Source organism: Leucoraja erinacea, chromosome 37 (genome assembly GCF_028641065.1).
Source record: "Leucoraja erinacea ecotype New England chromosome 37, Leri_hhj_1, whole genome shotgun sequence".
Lineage (NCBI taxonomy): Eukaryota > Metazoa > Chordata > Chondrichthyes > Rajiformes > Rajidae > Leucoraja > Leucoraja erinaceus.
The window spans coordinates 3,429,978-3,455,738 of record NC_073413.1 but is presented as its reverse complement, the minus strand read 5'-3'; the positions used below and the strand labels follow the sequence as shown (position 1 = coordinate 3,455,738).

The 25,761-nt window shown below is 49.0% G+C and overlaps 1 protein-coding gene across 1 annotated transcript in view; it reads left to right on the top strand.

Annotated features, from left to right (window-relative positions):
• LOC129713788 (SH3 domain-binding protein 1-like) overlaps positions 1-25,761 on the top strand; it is a 60,677-nt gene that overhangs the window by 12,351 nt on the left and 22,565 nt on the right. The window contains exons 2-9 of the mRNA XM_055663091.1: positions 6,897-6,936; positions 8,016-8,120; positions 9,053-9,129; positions 10,556-10,667; positions 17,368-17,444; positions 19,938-20,055; positions 21,387-21,455; positions 24,367-24,457. Coding sequence (XP_055519066.1) covers positions 6,897-6,936; positions 8,016-8,120; positions 9,053-9,129; positions 10,556-10,667; positions 17,368-17,444; positions 19,938-20,055; positions 21,387-21,455; positions 24,367-24,457 — 689 coding nt within the window. The remainder of the gene's footprint in view (positions 1-6,896; positions 6,937-8,015; positions 8,121-9,052; positions 9,130-10,555; positions 10,668-17,367; positions 17,445-19,937; positions 20,056-21,386; positions 21,456-24,366; positions 24,458-25,761) is intronic.

Here is a 25,761-nt window from a genome sequence, read left to right as displayed (position 1 = left end):
TGTCGGCCTGTTTCCACGCTGTATCTATAAACTAAACTAAACTGCACGCATTACTACAGACGTGGTCTGGGCCTGGCTGAGCTGGTCATTCGTGGGTTTTGGCAAAGGGCCATGGGCCTAGAGCTCCAACTAGGCAGCCAGCCTGCCCCTCTTCCAGGCTCATGTCCGTGCCCGGGTATCCCTGGAGAGGGAACACACAGTGTCCACGGGCACTTTGCACATTTTCCAGCACCGCTGGGCACCACATGATCTTGAGTGCTGCTCAGCTGAAAGTAAAATAGGTGCAGGAGTAGGCCATTCAGCACTTTGAACCAGCACCGCCATCCAATATGATCAAGGCTGATCATCCAAAATCAGTATCCCGTTACTGCTTTCTCCCCATATCCCTTCATTCCTTTAGCCCTAAGAGCTATATCTAACTCTCTCCTGATAAACACCCAGTGAATTGGCCTCCGCTGCCTTCTGTGGCAGAGAATTCCACAGTTTCGCAACTCTCTGGATGAAAAAGTTTTTCCTCATCACAGTCCCAAGTGGCCCACCCCTTATTCTTAAACTGTAACCCCCTGGTTCTGCATATTCCTTATTTTAGAGTGACGTCTCCTTGTGTAGGATAGTGTTAGTGTACGGGTGTCGGCGCGGACTCGGTGGGCCGAAGGGCCTGTTTCCATGCTGTATCTCTAAAGTATCTGCCGTTGCACATCAGACAGGCCCCCTCACTGTCCATCTTCAAATCCAGTGTTAAAACACATTTGTACTCCCTGGCTTTTGACCATGCCTGCGGCTTTGCTTCTGTTTGTGGTGTTTTTTGATGTTTCTTTATTTTACATGTCTTTTCCTACTATTTCTTTTGATTGTTATTTTTGGTGTGTATTAACGTTTTTGTCAGTGATTAGTGATGTACAGCACTTTGTTGCAGCTATGTTTGTTTTTAAAGTGCTCTATAAATAAAATTATTATTATTATTATTATTAAAGTTAAAGTTATAGTAGTGTATTCACTGTGACTTTGCACCTGTATATAAACTTACCTTTGTAAAAAAAGATGCGTCCTAACCGATGCATTCTATAGCTGCAGATATTGACAATGTGTACAAAATAGCCACGTGGATTATGTAACGTTTAGTTTAGTTTAGAGATACAGCGTGGACACGGGCTCTTTCGGTCCCACGTGTCCACACCGACCATCGCTTACACGTACACCAGTTCTACCCAACATATTAGGGACAATTTACAGAAGCCAATTAACCTACATGTGTAGGAAGGAACTGCAGATGCTGTTTTAAACTAAAGATAGACACAAAAAAAGCTGGGGTAACTCAGCGGGTCAGGAGACCAAGGAATTGGTGATGTTTCAGGTCAGACCATCCCCACCCTCTCCACTCCTCCCCCACCCAAGTCAACGTACTAGTTTCACTGTCGCCCAGTTAAGTTTCATTGTCTGTATAACTTGTTATCACCTACCACACAGCCAACAATGGACCATTGTGGGCTCTATGCTTCCTTGATCATCGTTACTTTATTGCAGATCTTTCATTCATTTGTTCTGTACCTCTCTATATATTACCGTCTATATCTCTCGTTTCCCTTCTCGCTGACTCTCAGTCTAAAGAAGGGTCTCGACCCGAAATGGCACCTGCTCCAGAGATGCTGCCTGGCCCCGCTGAGTTACTCCAGCGTTAGTGTGTCCATTTCCAATCAACCTACACGCCTGCACGTCTCCGGTATGTGGGAGGAAGCCAGAGCACACGGAGAAAACCCACGCTGGTCACGGGGAGAACGTGCAAACTCCGTACAGACGGCGCCCGCAGTCAGGATGGAACCTGGGCCTCTGGCGCTGTGAGGCAGCAACTCTACCGCTGCGCCATCGTGCCGCGCCTTAATACACATGCGTGAATATTCTTGTTTCCATTGCTTTGTTCAGTTTAGTCTATTGTCACGTGTACCGAGGTACAGTGAAAAGCTGTTGTTGCTGCTAACCAGTCAGCGGAAAGACAATACATGAGTACAATCAAGCCATTCACAGTGTATAGATACATGATAAGGATGTAACGTTTAGTGCAAGGTAGAGCCAGCAAAATCCGATCAAGGATAGTCCGAGGGTCCCCCGATGAGGTAGATAGTAGTTCAGGACTGCTCTGTAGTTGTGGTAGGATGGTTCAGTTGCCTGATAACAGCTGGGTAGAAACTGTCTCTGAATGTGCGTTTTCACACCTCTGTACCTTTACCCTGATGGGAGAGGGGGGAAGAGGGAGTGACCAGGGTGCGACTCATCCTTGATTATGATGCTGCTGGCCTTGCCGAGGCAGCGTGAGGTGTAGCTGGACTCAGTGGAAGGGAGGTTGACGTGTGTGGTTGTCTGGGCTGCGTCCACAATTCTCTGCATCAGGGCAAGTGTTTTTGTCTGTGGTTTCAGATTGAGGAAACTTGCATTCACTTTTAAGGAAGCATCTAGCTAATGCTTGACGTCTTTCTGCTTGACGTACAGAAAAGATCCCTTCACCACCACTTCGACGAAGAGCAGAAGTCTTGGACCCAATATTTGTCCTTCAACCAAATCATGAAAATAAATGTGTCACTTGGTATTATTTTGTTCTTTGTGGGATCTTGTCGTCTGCATAGTAAATGAATGAATGAATGAATAAGTTTATTGGCCAAGTGTGTACACATACAAGGAATTTGCCTTGGTGCTCCGCCCGCAAGTAACAACACGACATACAGTAAACCATTAAGAATAAAACATAAAACATAAGACCTCTACCGACAGCGCTGTAAAATTTATCTTCAAGCCAACATGCTTATAGATTCAGATTCAGATTCAATTGTAATTGTCATTGTCAGTGTACAGTACAGAGACAACGAAATGCATTTAGCATCTCCCTGGAAGAGCGACATAGCAAATGATTTGAATAAATAATAATAAGTGTCCAGGGGGGGTGGTGATTGGCAGTCACCGAGGTACGTTGTTGAGTAGAGTGACAGCCGCCGGGAAGAAGCTGTTCCTCGACCTGCTGGTTCGGCAACGGAGAGACCTGTAGCGCCTCCCGGATGGCAGGAGGGTAAACAGTCCATGGTTGGGGTGAGAGCAGTCCTTGGCGATGCTGAGCGCCCTCCGCAGACAGCGCTTGCTTTGGACAGACTCAATGGAGGGGAGCGAGGAACCGGTGATGCGTTGGGCAATTTTCACCACCCTCTGCAATGCCTTCCGGTCGGAGACAGAGCAGTTGCCATACCATACTGTGATGCAGTTGGTAAGGATGCTCTCGATGGTGCAGCGGTAGAAGTTCACCAGGATCTGAGGAGACAGATGGACCTTCTTCAGTCTCCTCAGGAAGAAGAGACGCTGGTGAGCCTTCTTGATCAGAGTTGAGGTATTGTGGGTCCAAGAGAGGTCATCGGAGGTGTTGTCTCCCAGGAACCTGAAGCTAGAAACACGTTATAAGGAAGTTTTATATGTGCTCTGACGATGTGAAGTGTTCCCTGTTCAGAACCTACATCACACCGTTATATACTGCTCAATTGTGGTCTAAGTATAAGAAAAAGAGTATGCAGAGGCTTAAGGTAGCATACAATGATGCAATGAGGTTGCTACTTCGTGTCCCTAGGTGGCATAGTGCCAGTCAATTGTTTGTGTCCACTAGAGTGCCAACCTGTGAGGCACTCTTAAGACAGCTGATGTTTAGTTTTATGTGTCGCCTGGACAAGAGAACCACATAATTGAAACCTTTTTCAGCCCTCTGAAAATCTGCTATAGATTCACTTCTAGGCTAAGACGGCATTGGTGCAATAGCTTATATATATATTTTAGGCTAATATGCAATTTCTTAATGTATCTTTGTAATTCTTTGTACTGTTTGATGTGTATATAGACCTGTGTCTGAAATAAAGCTTTAATAATTAAGAAAAAAACATTATAGTTTAAACATGTGAACAAAATTAAATACCAGAGCAAAAGGAGGCTACAGACTTCTGGTTGTTGATTAGAGCTACTGGGGAGGAGTGTTGTGTTGCCCACTTTAAAAGTGACAACACTTCAAAAGTATTCAATTGGCTGTGAAGTCATTTCACACTTCCCAAAAAGGGGCGTTGGGGGGTGCAGTGGGGTAGAGGTGCTGCCTTACTGCGCCCGAGACCCGAGTTCGGTCCTGATGTACGTTAAGTATGTAAGTTACACAAAAGAGCTGGAGAAACTCAGCGGGTGCGGCAGCATCTATGGAGCGAAGGAAATAGGCAACGTTTTGGGACGAAACCCTGAAGGAAATAGGCAACGTTTTGGGACGAAACGCTGAAGGAAATAGGCAACGTTTTGGGACGAAACGCTGAAGGAAATAGGCAACGTTTTGGGACGAAACGCTGAAGGAAATAGGCAACGTTTCGGGCCGAAACCCTTCCGGGTTTCGGCCCGAAACGTTGCCTATTTCCTTCGCTCCATAGATGCTGCTGCACCCGCTGAGTTTCTCCAGCTTTTTTGTGCACCTTCGATTTTCCAGCATCTGCAGTTCCTTCTTAAACAAGTCTGTAAGCGAATTGGCTTCGGTAAAATTGTAAATTATCCCCAGGTGAAAAGAGCAAGGAGGGTCTCGATCTGAGACGTCACCCATTCCTTCTCTCCAGAAGTGCTGCCTTTCCCGCTGAGTTACTCCAGCATTTTGTGTCTGTCTTCTTGTGTGTAGGATAGATATTTTATAGACTTGGTTTACACTCTCTAGAATTTAGGAGATTGAGAGGGGATCTTATAGAAACTTACAAAATTCTTAAGGGGCTGGACAGGCTAGATGCAGGAAGATTGCTCCCGATGTTGGGGGAAGTCCAGGACAAGGGGTCACAGCTTAAGGATAAGGGGGAAATCCTTTAAGACAGAGATGAGAAGAACTTTTTTCACACAGAGAGTGGTGAATCTCTGGAACTCTCTGCCACAGAGGGTAGTTGAGGCCACAGTTCATTGGCTATATTTAAGAGGGAGTTAGATGTGGCCCTTGTGGCTAAGGGGATCAGGGGGTATGGAGAGAAGGCAGGTACGGGATACTGAGTTGGATGATCAGCCATGATCATATTGAACGGCGGTGCTGGCTCGAAGGGCCGAATGGCCTACTCCTGCACCTAATTTCTATGTTTCTATGATAGTGTTAGTGTGTGGGGATCGCTGGCCGGCGCAGACTCGGTGGGCCGAAGGGCCTGTTTCCGCTCAGAATCTCTATACTAAAACTAAACTAAGCTAAAGAACTGTGTTAAGTTTCCTTTCAAGACCTCTCTATACCATTGTAGATTGGCTTTGTAAAGGCGGAAGGACATCTGATTTGTGAGGAAGTTGTTTAAATGGTACGGTGCACTGTATTTCTGGGTAATGATTGCCTCCCTGAAGCCACTGTCTCCACCCTCTCTGCCGCTCTCCGCTACTCCCTGAGTCCACTGCCGCACCATCCGATGCATGCGATCTGAGAGGAGCTGTGGCTGGACGAGTTTCCTGCAGACAGGGTCGTCGTGGAGAATTGCCCGCACCCTGGTCTCTAGTCTTAGTTTTGAATTTAGAGATGCAGCGTGGAACCAGGCCCTTAGGCCCACTGAGTCCCATTCAATTCAATTCAATTCAACTTTAATGTCATCGCACAAATACAAGTATGAGTACAACGAAATGCAGTTTTGCGTCAGTCCGTCGTAGTTGTACATAAAGAAATATAGAAAATAGAAAGAGGGAAGATACAGAATAATCAAAAAAATACAGAATAATTAAACAATGGGGACGGAGGGACAGGAGAAATCTATCGTCGGGACTCCGAGTTCAGCAATGTGATTGTATTGTTGTAGAAGCTGTTCCTCATCCTACTAGTACGTGACCTGAGGCTCCTGTACCGCCTCCCTGATGGGAGGAGGGCAAACAGTCCATTGTTCGGGTGTGAGGGGTCTTTGATGATCTTCCCAGCCCGTCTCAGACACCATTTTCGGTGGAGGGCATCCATGGCAGGGAGCGGGGCACCGATGATGTTTTCACCACCCGTTGTAGTGCCTTCGGCCCACCGAGTCCACCCCGTACACTCGCTCTATCCTACGCACCTGTACACTGTTGCTGCGAAACTAATCGATACGATACGATAGAAACTATATTTATCCCAGGAGGGAAATTGATCGGCCAACAGTCATAAAAATACAAAATACATCAAACGTGTAATTAAAGTGACGGATTGGGGATGTGCAAAGATTGGGGAGGAGGCGGGAAAGAGGGGGGGGGTCAGTCTGCCCCACGACACAAGGGGGGGTAGTTGTACAGTTTGCTAGCCACAGGGAAGAAGGATCACCTGTGGCGTTCTGTGCTGCAACTTGGTGGAACCAGTCTGTTGCTGAAGGTGCTCCTCAGGTTGACCAGCGGGTGTCATGGAGGGGGTGAGCTGTATTGTCCAGGATGCTCCGCAGTTTGCTCCCCTCCAAGACCAACCCCAGTGAATCCAACTCCAGCCCCAGGACGGAGCCGGCCTTCCTGACGGGTTTGTTCATTCTGTTGCCGTCCATTGGAAAACGCACACCTCCAGATTCAGGGGCAGTTTCTTCCCAGCTGTAATCGGGCAACTGAACCATCCTACCACAGCCAGAGAGCAGTGCTGAACTATTATCCACCTATTTGGTGACCCTCAGACTATCCTTGATTGGACTTTGCTGGCTTTACCTTGCACTAAACGTTATTCCCTTATCATGTATCTGTACACTGTAAGTGGCTGGATTGTGATCATGCATTGTCTTTCCGCTGACTGGATAGCACGCAACAAAAGCTTTTCACTGTACACGTTACGATAAATTAAATGGGTTTGAGATGCAGGTGTATAAAACCAAACCCCCACCCCTGAGACGTACATCATTTCAGTTTGTTACTTGACTAATTTTGTTTTCTCATCTCTGTTTTTTCTCCAGAAGTGAGAATTCACTGCTTCTCACCGAGGATCTCATCCAGGTACATTGCTGCTGCAAATCTAATAGATCTCTTAAATGTCTTTTGGGAATTTTAATGTCAAGTGTACCCTTGCACAATAGGCAGACACCCTGGTAAATGAAGGAAGACCCTTTTAGTTTAGTTTAGTTTAGTTTAGTTTAGTTTAGTTTAGTTTAGTTTAGTTTAGGCAGTGGGCAGGTGCTATAGACCTGCACGGGAGGGTAGACGTTCCCGCCTCCACGAGTCTCGGGTAGATGGGGCTCGTCAGCCTGGGAAGGCAGTCCATCTAGGAGAGGGAAAACTCTGATTTAAAACCTCCGCTGCCTTGTGGCCATATCCAGCCATTGGAAAAGGCTCCTGGAGTAAACCTCAAGGGTCGGAGCCCCTAAGGTAGTTTGACGTTGTGTACAACCCCGCTCTGGCAGCTCGCTGGTGCCAAACTGTAACGGCCCTGCTGTTCCTTTGGATCGACCAGCGACGTGGAGAGGGGGGGAACATGCTGCATGGGCAACAGCCTGTCCTCCATATGACATCGATCGCCCAGGCTTGCATCCGACCACGATGCATCACCCATGGTCAGCCATGACCAAAGTGGCCCTACTACTAGTTGAGAGTTACAGTATAGAAACAAGCCCTTCGGCCCGTCGAGTCCGTATCGACCAGCGATCACCCCTGCACTACTCCCCACCCTACACACACACACTAGGGACAATTTACAGAAGCCCGTTACTCTACAAACCTGCTCGTCTTTGCAATGTGGGAGGAAACCGGAGCACCCGGAGAAAACCCACGCGGTCACAGGGAGAACGTGCAAACTCCGTACAGACAGCAGCCGATCCCTGGGGTCTGTGAGGCAGCAACTCTACCGCTGCACAACTTTGCACCCTAGGCTAATTTAGTTTCGATTAGTTTAGTTTAATTTCCAGACACAGTCTCTGGCGCTGTGAGGCAGGCGGCACCTCGACCGCTCCGTCACCATGACACACGCTAGGCTTTGGCCATGCACTGTTGCATGTTGATATGCACTGTTGATATGACAGATCTACTTCCAAGTGAGTGCAGTGACTTGACCTCTCTCTCTTGTCTGCCCCTCTGTCCAGTTTGAGAACAGGATTGAACCCGCCAGGCGTGCAACATACAACACGTACAAGAAACTGCAGGCTTGCCTCCACGGACAACAGGGCTCAGACCTCGAGAGGCGCCTGGTGAGTAAAACAACTTCCCCCATCCCCTTGTGTCACGGGTTCCTGGGTTCCATCCTGGGTTCCATCGGGTGCTGTCGGTGCGGAGTTTGCACGTTCTCCCCGTGGCCTGCGTGGCTTTGCTCCAAGATCTTCGGTTTCCTCCCACACTCCAAAGACGTCAAGGTTACATTAGGGAAGTCCAGGACAAGGGGTCACAGCTTAAGGATAAGGGGGAAATCCTTTAAAACCGAGATGAGAAGAACTTTTTTCACACAGGGAGTGGTGAATCTCTGGTACTCTCTGCCACAGAGGGTAGTCGAGGCCAGTTCATTGGCTATATTTAAGAGGGAGTTAGATGTGGCCCTTGTGGCTAAGGGGATCAGGGGGATATGGAGAGAAGGCAGGTACGGGATACTGAGTTGGATGATCAGCCATGATCATATTGAATGGCGGTGCAGGCTCGAAGGGCCGAATGGCCTACTCCTGCACCTAATTTCTATGTTTCTATGTTTCTATGTCTGCAGGCTAATTGGCTTGGTAAAATTGTACATTTTCCCCTGTGTGCGTTGGGTAATGTTAGTGTGTCGGGGGTCGCTGGTCGGGGCGGACTTGGTGGGCTGAAGGGCCTTATTTCCAATGCTGTATCTCTAAAATAAACTAAACTCCACTACATTATTTGTTTTTAAGAAGGAACTGCAGATGCTGGAAAAATCGAAGGTAGACAAAAGTGCTGGAGAAACTCAGCCGGTGCAGCAGCATCTATGGAGCGAAGGAAATAGGCAACGTTTCGGGCCGAAACCCAGAAGGAAATAGGCAACGTTTCGGGCCGAAACCCGGAAGGGTTTCGGCCCGAAACGTTGCCTATTTCCTTCGCTCCATAGATGCTGCCGCACCCGCTGAGTTTCTCCAGCACTTTGCCTACCTACATTATTTGTCTCTTGTGTATCCTGCAGAAAAAGATGCCCCTGATGACCTTATCGCAGAGCATGGGAGAGAGCTGTAGAGAGCTGGACAACGAATCCAGCATTCGGTGAGTCAGAAGCCGTGGGTCAAGTCCGGACGCCTTGACCTGGCCAGGGCGGCGAATCTGCGGAATTCACTGCCGCAGACGGCGGCGCGGAGGCCAAGTCAAAGGATGTTTTCAAAACTGACCAAACAGTGGACCAGAGTGGACGTGGAGAGGATGTTTCCACTAGTGGGAGAGTCTAGGACCAAAGGCCACAGCCTGGTGTCCAGTTCTTGCCTTTTGTCGCCTGGCCTCTCCTCTGTACAACCCTCCCCCTACCAGCACCAGTCACTTACACTGGTGGAAGTGCTCAGTTGGGTGTTCAATAATTATACACCCATCCCGTGCTATTCATCCTCGGCAGAGGCCACCCTGGTGTGGCACGGTGGCGCAGAGCGTAGAGCTGCAGCCTCACAGCGCCAGAGACCCGGGTTCGATCCTGACCTCGGGCGCCGTCTGTATGGAGTTTGCACGTTCTCCCAGCGACCCGTGTGGGTTTTCTCCAGGTGCTCCAGGTTCCTATCTTATCTAATCTTATCCTATCTTATCTTATCTAAATGGTGGCCGACTAGGAAAAGGGGAGATGCAGCGAGACCTGGGTGTCATGGTACGCCAGTCATTGAAGGTAGGCATGCAGGTGCAGCAGGCAGTGAAGAAAGCGAATGGTATGTTAGCTTTCATAGCAAAAGGATTTGAGTATAGGAGCAGGGAGGTTCTACTGCAGTTGTACATGGTCTTGATGAGACCACACCTGGAGTATTGCGTACAGTTTTGGTCTCCAAATCTGAGGAAGGACATTATTGCCATAGAGGGAGTACAGAGACGGTTCGCCAGACTGATTCCTGGGATGTCAGGACTGTCTTATGAAGAAAGACTGGATAGACTTGGTTTATACTCTCTAGAATTTAGAAGATTGAGAGGGGATCTTATAGAAACTTACAAACTTCTTAAGGGGTTGGACAGGCTAGATGCAGGAAGATTGTTCCCGATGTTGGGGAAGTCCAGGACAAGGGGTCACAGCTTAAGGATAAGGGGGAAATCCTTTAAAACCGAGATGAGAAGAACATTTTTCACACAGAGAGTGGTGAATCTCTGGAACTCTCTGCCACAGAGGGTAGTTGAGGCCACAGTTAATTGGCTATATTTAAGAGGGAGTTAGATGTGGCCCTTGTGGCTAAGGGGATCAGGGGGTATGGAGAGAAGGCAGGTACGGGATACTGAGTTGGATGATCAGCCATGATCATATTGAATGGCGGTGCAGGCTCGAAGGGCCGAATGGCCTACTCCTGCACCTAATTTCTATGTTTCTATGTTTCTAATGTGCGGGGTGATCGCTGGCCGGTGCAGACTTGCTTGGCCGAAGGGCCTGTTTCCGGGCTGTATCTCTTATGTCTAACGTTCTCCTGCTGCAGGTTGAACTCCTTGCTCATTTTGCGTGTCCCTTCTGCAGGAAGATGTTGGAGGTTTGCTGCTACATCGAAGGCACCCTGGCAAAGGTCTGCGTTGACCACGAGCTACAGCTGGAGAAAGACGTGCTGGACCCGCTCTTCAAACTGTCTGAGGTGAGGCATGTAAAACACTAGTGTCGAAGAAGGAACTGCAGACGCTGGCTTGAACCGAAAGTAGACACAAAATGCTGGAGTAACTCAGCGGGTCAGACAACATCTCAGGAGAGCAGGAACGTAACACACTTGCGGAAACTCGGTGAAGGTGATCTTAAACACCGAGGCTACCAGATAAGAGTCAAGAGGTGGCACAGAGGTAGAGTAAAGGGCGTGTCCCACTTGGCCGTCATTTACGTGACAGGTCGATGGCGCGTGAAGATTTCGTACAGAACAAAATCTTGGAGCGCTCTGCGATACTGCGCACAACTCCACACTCCTCCACGCCACTCCATGCGCCCGTCCCGCGACCCACATGCTACCCACATGCTACCCACATGCTACCACATGACGGCCAAGTGGGACAGGCTCTCACGGCGACAGAGACCCAGGTTCGATCCTGACTATGGGTGCTTGTCTGTACCGAGTTTATATAACCATATAACCATATAACCATATAACAATTACAGCACGGAAACAGGCCATCTCGGCCCTACAAGTCCATGCCGAACAAATTTTTTTCCCCTTAGTCCCATCTGCCTGCACTCATACCATAACCCTCCATTCCCTTCTCATCCATATGCCTATCCAATTTATTTTTAAATGATACCAACGAACCTGCCTCCACCACTTCCACTGAGAGCTCATTCCACACCGCCACCACTCTCTGCGTAAAGAGGTTCCCCCTCATGTTACCCCTAAACTTCTGTCCCTTCATTCTGAAGTCATGTCCTCTTGTTTGAATCTTCCCTATTCTCAAAGGGAAAAGCTTGTCCACATCAACTCTGTCTATCCCTCTCATCATTTTAAAGACCTCTATCAGGTCCCCCCTTAACCTTCTGCGCTCCAGAGAATAAAGACCTAACTTATTCAACCTATCTCTGTAACTTAGTTGTTGAAACCCAGGCAACATTCTAGTAAATCTCCTCTGTACTCTCTCTATTTTGTTGACTATTTTTATATGCTCTCCTTGTGACCACGTCAGTGTTCCCCCACGCTCCAAAGACATGCAAGGTTGTAGGTTCACTACTGAAGATGGACACAAAATGCTGGAGTAACTCAGCGCGACAGGCAGAAACTCTGGAGAGAAGGAATGTGTGACGTTTACGGGTCGGGACCCTTCTTTGTTTAGTTTAGTTCAGAGATACAGCGCAGAAACAGGCCCTTCAACTCACTGAGTCCGTGCCGTCCAGCGATGCCCGTACACTAACACTATCCTACACATACTAGGGACAATTAATAATCTTTACCGAATCCGATTAACAAACAAACATTGGCTTCGGTAAAAATTGGGGGTGAAAAGTCCCAAGTGTGTAGGATAGTACTAGTGTACGGGGTGATGGCTGGTCAGCGCGGACTCGGTGGGCCATTGTGGGCCGGTTTTCACACTATGTATCTAAAGACTAAAGTAAAGTGTTTTACTGTCAAATGTCCCGAAATGGAAGAATGGAATTCTTACTTGCAGCAGCACCACAGATAGGTAAACATAGTACTCAGTAAACACAAGGATAAACAACAACAACAGTTCTGTATATATAAAAATACAAACATTCATGGTGCAAGGACAGAAACAATCCCGCAAATTGATGTAGTTCAGAGGTTATTTGGAGGTTATAGGTCAGAGGCTAGATCCCCAGTGGTGGGTGACTCCCAAAAGCTTCCACTATCCTGTGCCTCTTCTACTCCTTTGTAGTTGGGTTGGGTTGGGTTGTGTTGGGTTGGGTTGGGTTGGGTTGGGTTGGGTTGGGTTGGGTTGGGTTGGGTTGGGTTGGGTTGGGTTGGGTTGGGTTGGGTTGGGTTGGGTTGGGTTGGGTTGGGTTGGGTTGGGTTGGGTTGGGTTGGGTTGGGTTGGGTTGGGGTTGGGCTGGGTTGGGTTGTGTTGGGTTGGGTTGTGTTGGGTTGTGTTGGTTTGTTGTGTTGGGTTGGGTTGGGTTGGGTTGGGTTGGGTTGGGTTGGGTTGTGTTGTGTTGTGTTGGGTTGGTTGGGTTGGTTTGGGTTGGGTTGGGTTGGGTTGGGTTGGGTTGGGTTGGGTTGGGTTGGGTTGGGTTGGGTTGGGTTGGGTTGGGTTGGGTTGGGTTGGATTGAGTTGAGTTGGTTGTGTTGGGTTGGGTTGGGTTGGGTTGGGTTGGGTTGGGTCGGGTTGGGTGGGTTGGGTTGTGTTGGGTTGGGTTGGGTTGGGTTGTTTTTATTCATGTCACGAGCTACAGTGAATATCTTTCGTTGCCTGCTAACCACTCAAAGAAAAGACTATACGTGATTTCAATCAGGTCTACCACAGTGCACAGATAAATGTGTATAAGATCATGAGGGGAATAAACAGGGTGAATACACACAGACTTACCCAGAGTAGGCGCAGCGATAAGATTGCTGCCTTATAGCGCTTACAGCACCAGAGACCCGCGTTCAATCCTGACTATGGGTGCTGTCTGTACGGAGTTTGTATGATTGTATTTTTCTCCAAGATTTTTGGATTCCAAAGACGCACAGGGTAGTAGGTTAATTGGCCTGGTATAAATGTAATTGTCCCTAGTGTGCGAAAGATAGTGTTAGTGTGCGGGGATCGCTAGTTGGTACTGATTTGGTGGGCCAAAGGGCCTGTTTCCGTGCTGTATCTTTAAACTAAACTAAACTAAACGAGGGGGATCAAGAACCAGAGGACATAAGTTTAACGTGAGAGGGGAAAGATTTAATAAGATCATGAGGAGCAACTTTTTCACACAAAGAGTGTTAGGTGTATGGACTGAGCTGCCAGAGGAGGTAGTTGAGGCAGGTACGACCACAACATTTAAAATACATTTGGACAGGCACATGGATAGGATAGGTTTAGAGGGATATGAGCCAAATGCAGGCAGGTAGGACCAGGGTAAATCGGGCATGGTTGCAATGGGCAAGTTGGGCCGAAGAGTCTGTTTTCATGTTGTATGTCTCTGTGTGACATGCAGGGAGCAGAGGTCCAGTTTTGTAGTTTGACCTGACATTCATGTTCCAGCATTGACATCCCAGGAATCAGTCTGGCCGTCTCTGCAAGGGTCTGTCCTTCCTGTGTGGATAGTTCTGTATTCTATGGCCTCACCAACATGGATAGTAAATGCATGCAGCTCTATAGGATCTTGGATGTTATGGATACAATACAGAGGCAGCTTCTCCTGCCCACTGAGTCCATGTTGACCAACATTCACCCCATGCACTAACATTATACTGCACACAGGGACATTTTTTACTGAAGCCAATTAGCCTACAAACCTGTAACGTCTTTGGAGTGTGGGAGGAAACCGGAGCACCCGGAGAAAACCCCACGCGGGGCACAGGGAGAACGTGCAAACTCCGTACAGGCAGCACCCGTAGTTAGGATCGAGGCCGGATCTCTGGCGCCGTGAGGCAGCAACTTGGTGGCATCATCCGGGGATGAATAACAGAAGTTGATGTATCAACACACATTGAGCACTTCACCGGTCGGTGTCAGAGACCGGCACAGAGAGGTGGATGGTTGAGTGAGCAATTGGTGGCCGGGCGAGTTCAGGCCCCACACAGCAGGCTGGTGTCTCTGCACGCACTCATGCCCTGGACCTGCTCTCACTCTTCCTGTTGTTGAAGCTGGTCAGTTCCACTCTCTAATCAAAGGAGGAAACGCAATGCTAGCAGTTATTTCAAGAGGACTACAATACAAAAAACAGTGATGTCATGCTGAGGCGCTGTGAGGCGTTGGTCAGGCCGCAGTTGGAGTATTGTGAGCAGATTTGGGCCCCGGATCTGAGGAAGGATGTGCTGGCGTTGGAGAGGGTCCAGAGGAGGTTTACGAGAACGAACCCAGGAATTAGTGGGTTAACACACACGAGTGGGTTAATGTACGATGAGCGTTTGACGGCACTGGGCCTGTACTCGCTGGAGTTTAGAAAGATGAGGGGGGGACCTCATTGAAACTTACCGACTAGTGAAAGGCCTGGATAGAGTGGATGTGGAGAGGATGTGTTTCCACTAGTGGGAGAGTCTAGGACTAGAGGGCACAGCCTCAGAATTAAAGGACATTCCTTTAGGAAAGATGAGGAGGAATTTCTTTAGTCAGAGGGTAGTGAATCTGTGGAATTCATTGCCACAGAAAGCTGTGGAGGCAAAGGATGGATTTAACATAGAAACATAGAAACATAGAAATTAGGTGCAGGAGTAGGCCATTCGGCCCTTCGAGCCTGCACCGCCATTCAACATGATCATGGCTGATCATCCAACTCAGTATCCCGTACCTGCCTTCTCTCCATACCCCCTGACCCCCTTAGCCACAAGGGCCACATCTACCTTAAATATAGCCAATGAACTGGCTTCAACTACCCTCTGCGGCAGAGAGTTCCAGAGATTCACCACTCTCTGTGTGAAAAAAGTTCTTCTCATCTCGGTTTTAAAGGATTTCCCCCTTATCCTTAAGCTGTGATCCCTTGTCCTGGACTTCCCCAACATCGGGAGCAATCTTCCTGCATCTAGCCTGTCCAACCCCTTAAGGTAGAGATAGATAGATTCTTCATTAGTACGGGTGTCTGGGGTTATGGGGAGAAGGCAGGAGAATGGGGTTAGGAGGGTGAGATAGATCAGCCATGATTGAATGGCGGAGTAGACTGGATGGGCCGAATGGCCTAATTCTGCTGCTATCACACGACCTTATGATCTTATGAGAACAGCAATGCTTGCCTGCCAATGCTGAGGGGAGTGTGTGTTCTCCCTTCTCACCCTCAGCCCCACACACTGAAGGTCTGAAACACAGCAGGGGAGGTGACCATTGTGGGTGTGTGTGGTCAGTGTGTGGGTCCGGAGCAGCAGTGCACCCTCTCCGCAACCCAAGAAGCAAAAACAACGACACACGTCTACATTAACCCCACCCGCAACCCACAAATGCACAGCGGTGGCGTTGCTGCCTTTGACAGCGCTTGCAGCACCGGAGTCCCGGGCTGGCTCTGTCCTGGGGGGCGGAGTTGGAGTTGGATTCACGGGAGGTTGGTCTTGAAGGGGAGGAGGATTCTCCTCAAACTGCGGAGCATCCTGGACAATAGAGCTCACCCCTCCATGACACACACTGGCCACCTTCAGCAACAGACTGGTTCCACCAAGATGCAGCACAGAACGCCACAGGAGATCCTTCTTCCCTGTGGCTATCAAACTGTACAACTCCCCCCCCTTCTGTCGTGGGGTAGACTGAGACTGAGTCGTGTCCCCCCCCCCCCCCCCCCCCCAACCCCCACCCCATAAATCTTTGCACATCCCCAATCCTCGATTAATTTAATTTCATGTTTCATTAATTTTGTGTTTTGTATATTTTGTGTTTTATGACTATTGGCAGATCAATTTCCTTCCTGGGATAAATGAAGTTCTATCGGATTGTTATTGATGTAGAGTTCAGCTAGTAGACACTGACTCAGTTTCTAGAGTCTGGGGACTAGACCTCACAGCCTCAGAATTAAAGGACATTCTTTTAGGAAGGAGATGAGGTGGAATTTCTTTAGTCAGAGGCTGGTGAATGTGTGGAATTCTTTACCACAGTAAGCCAGTGCAGGCCAAGTCGATGTATATATTTAAGGCAGAGATAGATAGATTCTTTATTGGTACAGGTTATGGGGAGAAGGCAGGAGAATGGGGTTAGGATGAAGAGATTCAGATTCAGATTCAATTTTAATTGTCATTGTCAGTGTACAGTACAGAGACAACAAAATGCATTTAGCATCTCCCTGGAAGAGCGACATAGCAAATGATTTGAATAAATAATAATAAGTGTCCGGGGGGGGTGGTGATTGACAGTCACCGAGGTACGTTGTTGAGTAGAGTGACAGCCGCAGGGAAGAAGCTGTTCCTCGACCTGCTGGTCCGGCAACGGAGAGACCTGTAGCGCCTCCCGGATGGTAGGAGGGTAAACAGTCCATGGTTGGGGTGAGAGCAGTCCTTGGCGATGCTGAGCGCCCTCCGCAGACAACGCTTGCTTTGGACAGACTCAATGGAGGGGAGCGAGGAACCGGTGATAGATCAGCCATGATTGAATGGTGGAGTAGACCTGATGGGCCGAATGGCCTAATTCTACTCCTATCTCTTATGATCTTATGATCTATTGTAAACTAAGCCAGCTTGGACGGCACTGTGGTAGAGTTGCTGGCTCACAGCGCCAGAGACCCGGGTTCAATCCTGACTACGGATGCTGTCTGCACAGAGTTTATATGTTCTCCCTGTTTTCTCCAGGTGTTCTGCTTTCCTCCCACATCCCAAAGACATGCAGGTTTGTTAATAGGTCAATTAATTGGCTTTGGTAAAGTCATAAAATTGTCCCTAGAGTGTGGGATAGTACTAGTGTACGGGGTGATCACTGGTTGGCATGGACAGGTTGGGCCGAAGGGCCTGTTTCCTCGCTGTATCTCTAAAGTCTTACACGTGCTAATAGGTGACTGATGGTCTGTGCGGGCTTGGTGGGCTGAAGGGCCTGTTTCCACGCTGTATCTCTAGGGGGTGGATGAGAAAGTGGGATTGCATAGAACTCGCATGGTCAGCTGATCAATTGACACATAAAAGCTGGAGTAACTCAGCGGGACAGGCAGAGAGAAGGAAATGGGTGACGTTTCGGGTCGGGACCCTTAATCAGACCGTTTAGGCAAGCCTGCGACTACACCTAATGTTGCTTTCTCTGTACAAACAGGAGGAGCTTCCCAATATTCTTAAACACAAGAAAAAACTGGACAAGCTGACCCTGGATTGGACGTCCGCCAAAAATCGGTAAGGTGGCAGTGTTCACCAGCTGGCAGGGCAGTAGCCAACAGGTACCCAACGCACGGTAGAGTGGCTGCCTCCTCACAGCGTCAAAGTCCCGGGTTTGATCCCGACCACGGGTGCTGTCCCTATGGAGTTTGCACGTTCTCCCTGTGACCCGCGTGGGTTCTCTGCAGGTGCTCCGGTTTCCCCCCACACTCCAACAGCGTGCGGGCTTGTAGGTTCATTGGCCTTTGTAAATGGTTAATTGACCCTCGTGCGTAGGATAGTGCTGGTGTCGCTGGGCGGAACGGACTCGGTGGGCCGAAGGGCCTGTTTCCACGTTGTATCAAAACATAGAAACATAGAAAATGGGTGCAGGAGTAGGCCATTCGGCCCTTCGAGCCTGCACCGCCATTCAATATGATCATGGCTGATCATCCAACTCGGTATCCCGTCCCTGCCTTCTCTCCATACCCCCTGATCCCTTTAGCCACAAGGGCCACATCCAACTCCCTCTTAAATATAGTCAATGAACTGTGGCCTCAACTACCTTCTGTGGCAGAGAATTCCACAGATTCACCACTCTCTGTGTGAAAAATGTTTTTCTCACCTCGGTCCTAAAAGATTTCCCCCTTATCCTTAAACTGTGTGTGGCCCCTTGTTCTGGACTTCCCCCAACATCGGGAACAATCTTCCTGCATCTAGCCTGTCCAACCCCTCTGAAACAAACACTAAGGAAAGGAACTCATTGTGATTGGGAACTCATTGTGATTGGAATATCTGCTCATCTCCTATTGAAATGCAAGTACCTTCACAAGTTCACAAGTTATAGGAGTAGAATTAGGCCATTCGGCCCATCGAGTCCACTCCGCCATTCAATCATGGCTGATCTCTGCCTCTTAATCCTATTTTCCTCCCTTCTCCCCAAAACCCTTGACACCCGTTCTAATCAATAGCTTGTCTATCTCTGCCTTAAAAATATCCACTGACTTGGCCTCCACAGCCCTCTGTGGCAAAGAATTCCACAGATTCACCACCCTCTGACTAAAAAAAGTTCCTCCTCACCTCCTTCCTAAAAGAACGGCCTTTAATTCTGAGGCTGCGGCCTCTGGTCCTTGACTCTCCCACTAGTGGAAACATCCTCTCCACATCCACTCTATCCAGGCCTTTCATTATTCTGTGAGTTACAATGAGGTCCCCCCCTCAACCCTCTAAACTCCAGCGCTTGCAACTACCTCATAGTTTTTAGTCTTTGGTTTTGGAGATGCAGCATGGAAGTAGGCCCTTCGGCACACCGAGTCCACCATCAAACACCTCGTTCACTCAAGTTCTATGTAATCCCACTTTCCAATGCATTCTCCACACACCTGGAATAATTTGACAGTGGCCAGTTAATCTACACCAATATTAATCACTCACTGCATCACAAAGTCTCAGTGTAACTGTGTTTGACGGCACTGGGCCTGTACTCGCTGGAATATAGAAGGATTTGAGTATAGGAGCAGGGAGGTTCTACTGCAGTTGTACAGGGTCTTGGTGAGACCACACCTGGAGTATTGCGTACAGTTTTGGTCTCCTAATCTGAGGAAAGACATTCTTGCCATAGAGGGAGTGCAGAGACGGTTCACCAGACTGATTCCTGGGATGTCAGGACTTTCATATGAAGAAAGACTGGATAGACTCGGCTTGTAAACGCTAGAATTTAGAAGATTGAGGGGGGATCTTATAGAAAATTCTTAAGGGGTTGGACAGGCTAGATGCAGGAAGATTGTTCCCGATGTTGGGGGAAGTCCAGAACAAGGGGTCACAGTTTAAGGATAAGAGGGAAATCTTTTAGGACCGAGATGAGGAAAACATTTTTCACACAGAGAGTGGTGAATCTCTGGAATTCTCTGCCACAGAGGGTAGTTGAGGCCAGTTCATTGGCTATATTTAAGAGGGAGTTAGATGTGGCCCTTGTGGCTAAAGGGATCAGGGGGTATGGAGAGAAGGCAGGTACAGGATACTGAGTTGGATGATCAGCCATGATCATATTGAATGGCGGTGCAGGCTCGAAGGGCCGAATGGCCTACTCCTGCACCTATTTTCTATGTTTCTATGTTTCTATGATGGGGGAGACCTCATTGAAATGTACCGAATAGTGAAAGGCCTGGATAGAGTGGATGTGGAGAGGATGTTTCCACTGGTGGGAGAGTCTAGGACCAGAGGGCACAGCCTCAGAATTAGAGGACGTTCCTAGAGGAAGGAGATGAGGTGGAATTTCTTCAGTCAGAGGGTGGTGAATCTGTGGAATTCATTGACCACAGATGATTCTGGAGACCGTCAATGGATATTTTTGAAGATAGAGATAGATAGATTCTTGATTATTATGGGTGTCGGGGGTTGTGGGGAGAAGGCAGGAGAATGGGGTTGGGAGGGAGAGATAGATCAGTCACGATTGAGTGATGGAGCAGACATGATGGGCCGAATGGCCTAATTCAGCTCCCTTCACTTATGAATTAACCTTTCTTCCCCCAGGCTAGGCCAAGCTACTAAGTCTGTCAACACAGGGGCCATGGCACAGCCCACGACAGCAAAGGTGGACCTTCTCAAAGACGAGGTGGACGAGATCTGGAGAAAAGTTGAACTATCTAAGGTGCTCGCAACCCAATGTATGAACATTGAATTCCCCAATTTCAAGTAATACCTCTCTCTCTTCTCTGTGTTCTCCCCACACATTTCTCCCACACCCCCAACCCATCCCCCACTCCCATCACACCGCTCCTTCCTACAACCCGAATCCCATCCCTAACTTCCCTTTTATAAGTCACAGGAGCAGAATTAGGCCGTCAGGTCTACTCCGCCATTCAATCACGGCTGATCTATCTCTCCCTCTCAACCCCATTCTGCTGCCTTCTCTCCTGACACCCCTGCCACCCGAACTAATCAAGAATCTGTCAATTTCCCCTTTAAAAATATCCACTGACTTGGCCTCCACAGCCGTCTGTTGCAATGATTTCCACAGATTCACCACCCTCTGACTAAAGAAAGTCCTCCCCATCTCTTTTCTACATGTACATCCTTTTATTCTGAGGCTGTGCCCTCTAGTCCTAGACTCTCCCACTAGTGGAACCATCCTCTCCACGTCCATTCCATCCAGGCCTTTCACTATTCGGTAAGTTTCAATGAGGTCCCCCATCATCCTTCTAAACTACAGGGAGTAGAGGCCCAGCGTCGTCAAACGCTCATCGTACATTAACCCACTCATTCCTGGGATCATTCTCGTAAACCTCTCCAAGGCCAACACATCCTTCCTCGGATGTGGGGCCTAAAACTGCTCACATGCCATGTGGTTGAAAACGTAATTGCCACAGAGTGAGATTCACCACTCTCTGTGTGAAAAATGTTTTTCTCATCTCGGTCCTAAAGGATTTCCCCTTTATCCTTAAACTGTGACCCCTTGTCCTCGACTTCCCCAACATCGGGAACAATCTTCCTGCATCTAGCCTGTCCAACCCCTTAAGAATTTTGTAAGTCTCTATAAGATCCCCCCTCAGTCTTCTAAATTCTAGCGAGTACAAGCCGAGCCTATCCAGTCTTTCTTCATATGAAAGTCCTGACATCCCAGGAATCAGTCTGGCGAACCTTCTCTGTACTCCCTCTATGGCAAGAATGTCTTTCGTCAGATTTGGAGAGCAAAACTGTACGCAATACTCCAGGTGTGGTCTCACCAAGACCCTGTACAACTGCAGTAGAACCTCCCTGCCCCTATACTCAAATCCTTTTGCTATGAATGCTAACATACCATTCGCTTTCTTCACTGCCTGCTGCACCTGCATGCCTACTTTCAATGACTGGTGTACCATGACACCCAGGTCTCTTTGCATCTCCCCCTTTCCTAATCGGCCACCATTTAGATAATAGTCTGCTTTCCTGTAGACATCGTGTAGAGATGTGATATCATCTCCTGTCTTTGCCTCGTTACAGGATGAATACGCCGCTGACCTTTATCACTTCGCCAGCAAGGAGGAGGAATATTCCAACTACTTTTACTTGGTAAGCCGCAGTGCAGAAACACAAACCATGAAAGCTCTTCCCCTTCACAGCTGGTGGACCCAGGTTCGATCCTGACCTCAGCAACTGTCGGGAACGTGTGGAGTTTGTACGTTACCCTTAAAGTCATACGGTCATCGGGAATGGGAGTAGAATTAGGCCATTCGGCCCATCAAGTCTACTCCGCCATTCAGTCATGGCTGATCTATCTCCCCCTCCTGTTTAAGAAGGAACTGCAGATGCTGGAAAAATCGAAGGTGGACAAAAATGCTGGAGAAACTCAAGGGGCGAGATGGCATCTATGGAGCGAAGGAATAGGTGACGTTTCGGGTCGAGACCCTTCTTCAGTCTGACCCGAAACGTCACCTATTCCTTCGCTCCATAGATGCTGCCTCACCCGCTGAGTTTCTCCAGCATTAGCATTTTTGTCTATCTCTCCCTCCTAATTCCTTGTGACCAAGTGGGATTCCTCTGGGTGCTCCGGTTTCCTCCCACTCTCCTAAGGAGTGCAGGTGTGCAGGTTAATTGGCCTCTATAAATTGTCCCTAATGTGTAGGGTGGAACTAGTGTAGGGGTGATCGCTGATCGGCACGTACCTCGTGGGCCGAAGGGCCTGTTTCCATACTGTACCTCTAAAGCCTAAAGTGAGTGGTAGGGCACGAGCATGGTGGGCCGAAGGGCCTGTTTTCACGCTGTATCTCCAAACTATACTGAAATAAAATTTCACCAGGAATGCAGGTAGGAACTTTCAGATGCTGGTTCATACCAAAGAGAGACACAAAATGTTGGAGTAACTCAGCGGGACAGGCAGCGTCTCTGAAGAGAAGGAATAGATGACCTTCCAGGTGTCAGTGTGCGGGGATCAGTGGTCATGTTGGGGGAGTCCAGAACTAGGGGCCACACAGTTTAAGAATAAAGGGGAGGCCATTGAAAACTGTGATGGGAAAAAAACTTTTTCACCCGGAGAGTTGTGAGTTTGTGGAATTCCCTGCCACAGTGGGCAGTGGAGGCCAATTCGCTGGATGAATTTAAAAGATAGTTAGGTAGAGCTCTAGGGGCTAGTGGAATCAAGGGATATGGGGAGAAGGCAGGCACTGATTGTGGATGATCAGCCATGATCATATTGAATGGCGATGCTGGCTCGAAGGGCCAAATGGCCTCCTCCTGCACCTATTTTCTATGTTACGGGGAGAAGGCAGGAGAATGGGCTTGAGAGGAGAAAACAATGGGCCGAATGGCCTATTTCCGCGCTGTATCCCTAATCTAAACTGAATAAGACAGGAGTTGGGGAGTGTCAGAGAGCAGATTCAGATTCAGATTCAGATTCAGGTTCAATTTTAATTGTCATTGTCAGTGTACAGTACAGAGACAACGAAATGCATTTAGCATCTCCCTGGAAGAGCGACATAGCAAACGATTTGAATAAATAATAATAAGTGTCCGGGGGGGGGGGGGGGGTGGTGATTGGCAGTCACCGAGGTACGTTGTTGAGTAGAGTGACAGCCGCCGGGAAGAAGCTGTTCCTCGACCTGCTGGTTCGGCAACGGAGAGACCTGTAGCGCCTCCCGGATGGCAGGAGGGTAAACCAGTCCATGGTTGGGGTGAGAGCAGTCCTTGGCACCATGTTACCCTCCAGCGCCATAAAGGGCCCTGCGTGGGGGGACCGCAGGGGGGGGGGGGGGGGGGGGGGGGGGGGGGGGGGGAGAACAAGGGAGGACCTGGCACGGGGGATACTTTTGTCGGTGCCTCTTTGCAAACCTTGGGCTTTCATCCCCACAACCCCTGACACCCGTACTAATCAAAAATCTATCTATCCACCCAGTGGTGGACTGGCCAGGGTGTCAGCTTGCCCGATGGCAAGTGGGCCCCTGATGAAGTGGGCCCCATATATCAAGTAGGCCCCTGATGAAGTGGGTCCCCTATATCAAGTAGGCCCCTGATGAAGTGGGCCCACTTTGTCTCCTGGCAACCAATATGTTTAGGCCCAGTCCGCCACTGTATCCACCTAATTGCCTACCTAAGAATCTATCTATCTGTCTGTCTCTGCCTTAAAAATCACCGTTGGCCTCCACAGCCGTCTGTGGCAGTGAATTCCACAGATTCACCACCCTCCGACTAAAGAAATTCCTCCTCAATAGACAATAGACAATAGGTGCAGGAGTAGGCCATTTGGCCCTTCGAGCCAGCACAGCCATTCAACGTGATCATGGCTGATCATCCCCAATCAGTACCCCGTTCCTGCGTTCTCCCCATATCCCCTGACTCCGCTATCTTTAAGAGCCCTATGTAGCTCTCACTTGAATGCATCCAGAGAACCGGCCTCCACGGCCCTCTGAGGCAGAGAATTCCACAGACTCACCACTCTCAGTGAGAAAAAGTGTTTCCTCGTCTCCGTTCTAAATGGCTTACCCCTTATTCTTAAACTGTGGCCCCTGGTTCTGGACTCCCCCAACATCGGGAACATATTTCCTGCCTCTAGCGTGTCCAAGCCCTTAACAATCTTATATGTTTATCTTATGCTATCTTTAAGAGCCCTATGTAGCTCTCACTTGAAAGCATCCAGAGAACCGGCCTCCACCGCCCTCTGAGGCAGAGAATTCCACAGACAGTAACAAGTTGAAGAGAGACACAAAATGCTGGAGTAACTCAGCGGGACAGACAGCATCTCTGGAGAGAAGGAATGGGTGATGTTTCTTCAGTCTGAAGAAGGGTCTCGACCCGAAACGTCACCCATTCCTTCTCTCCAGAGATGCTGCCTGTCCCGCTGAGTTACTCCAGCATTTTGTGTCTATCTTCGATTAAAACCAGCATCTGCAGTTCTTTCCTACACACCTAGTAACATGTTGCTCTTGTTATGTTCTGGAATAAATATCCCGTGGATCCTGTTGACGTAATGTTCTTTTTGATTTGGAAGTTGTTGGAAGCCCAGGCAGAATACCACCGGCGGTCTCTGAACGCACTGGATGCCCTGCTGCCCACACTGAAGACCAGCCCCAACTCACCAGGTCAGTCAGTGCCCTCCCCATGCTCTGTGCCACCTACACCCAAGCTCACCGCAGGCTTCAAACAAAGGCACTTCAGTCACCTCCATACCCACACACTCTCTCTCCTCTCTTTCTCTCTCTCCTCTCTTTCTCTCTCCTCTATCTCTCCCTCTATTCCCCTCTCTCCTTTCCTTTCTCCCTCTCTCTTTCCCTCTCTCTCCCTCCTCTCCTTTCCCCTCTCTCTCTCTCCCTCTCTCTCTCTCTCCTCTACTCTTCCTCTCTCTCTCTCTCTCTCTCTCTCTTTCTCTTTCCCTCTCCCTCTCTTCCTCCCCTCTCTCTATCTCCCTCTCTCCTCTCTCCCTCTCTCCCTCTCTCTCTCTCTCTCTTTCCCTTTCCCTCCCTCTCTCTCCTCTCTCCCCTCTCTTCCCCCTCCTCTCTCCCCACTTCCCTTTCCCCTCTCTCTCTCTCTCTCCCTCTCTCCCCCCTCTCTCCCTCCAAGTCTCTGCCCCTGTCCCTCCCTGTCTCTCTCCCTCTCCCTTCTCCCTCTCCCTCCCCTCTCTTCCTCTCCTCTCTTCTCTTCCCTCTCCCCTCTCTCTCCCTTCCCTCTCCTCTCTCCCTCTCTCTCCCTCTCCCCCTCTCTCCCTCTCCCCCTCCCCTCTCAATTTGCTTTCCCCTCTCTCTCTCTCTCTCTCTCTCCTTCCCTCTCTCTCCCTCTCTCCTCTCTCTCTCTCTCTTCCCCCCTCTCTCACTCTCTCTCTCTCTCTCTCCTCTCCCTCTCTCCCTCTCTCTCTCTTTCTCTCTCTCTCTCTCTCTCTCTCTCTCCTCTCTCTCTCTCTCTCTCTCTCTCCCTTTCTCTCTCTCTCTCTCTCTCTCTCTCTCTCTCTCTCTCTCTCTCTCCTCTCCCTCTCTCTCTCTCTCTCTCTCTCTCTCTCTTTCCCTTTCTCTCTCTCTCTCTCTCTCGTTCTCACACACTCACTCACACACCCATAACCTACACACACACACATCAACAAACTGGCACACTCTCATGCTCCTGTTTACACACACTCTCATACCCCCATAACACACACCCATACTCACACCTAGACACTAACACATTCCCCTATTGACCCAGGCACCTTTCTCTCACATTCAAACATTCTCCCACACTTGCACTTTCTCTCTGTCTCTATCTCTCTCTCTCTCTCTGCATCTCTGTCTCTCTATATCTCCCTCTCACTCCACTCTCCCTCTCTATTCTATCTCTCCTCTCTCTCTCTACTCTGTCGAAATCTCTCTCCTCTCTCTCTCCTCTCTCTCTCTCTGTCTGCATCTCTCTCTCTCTC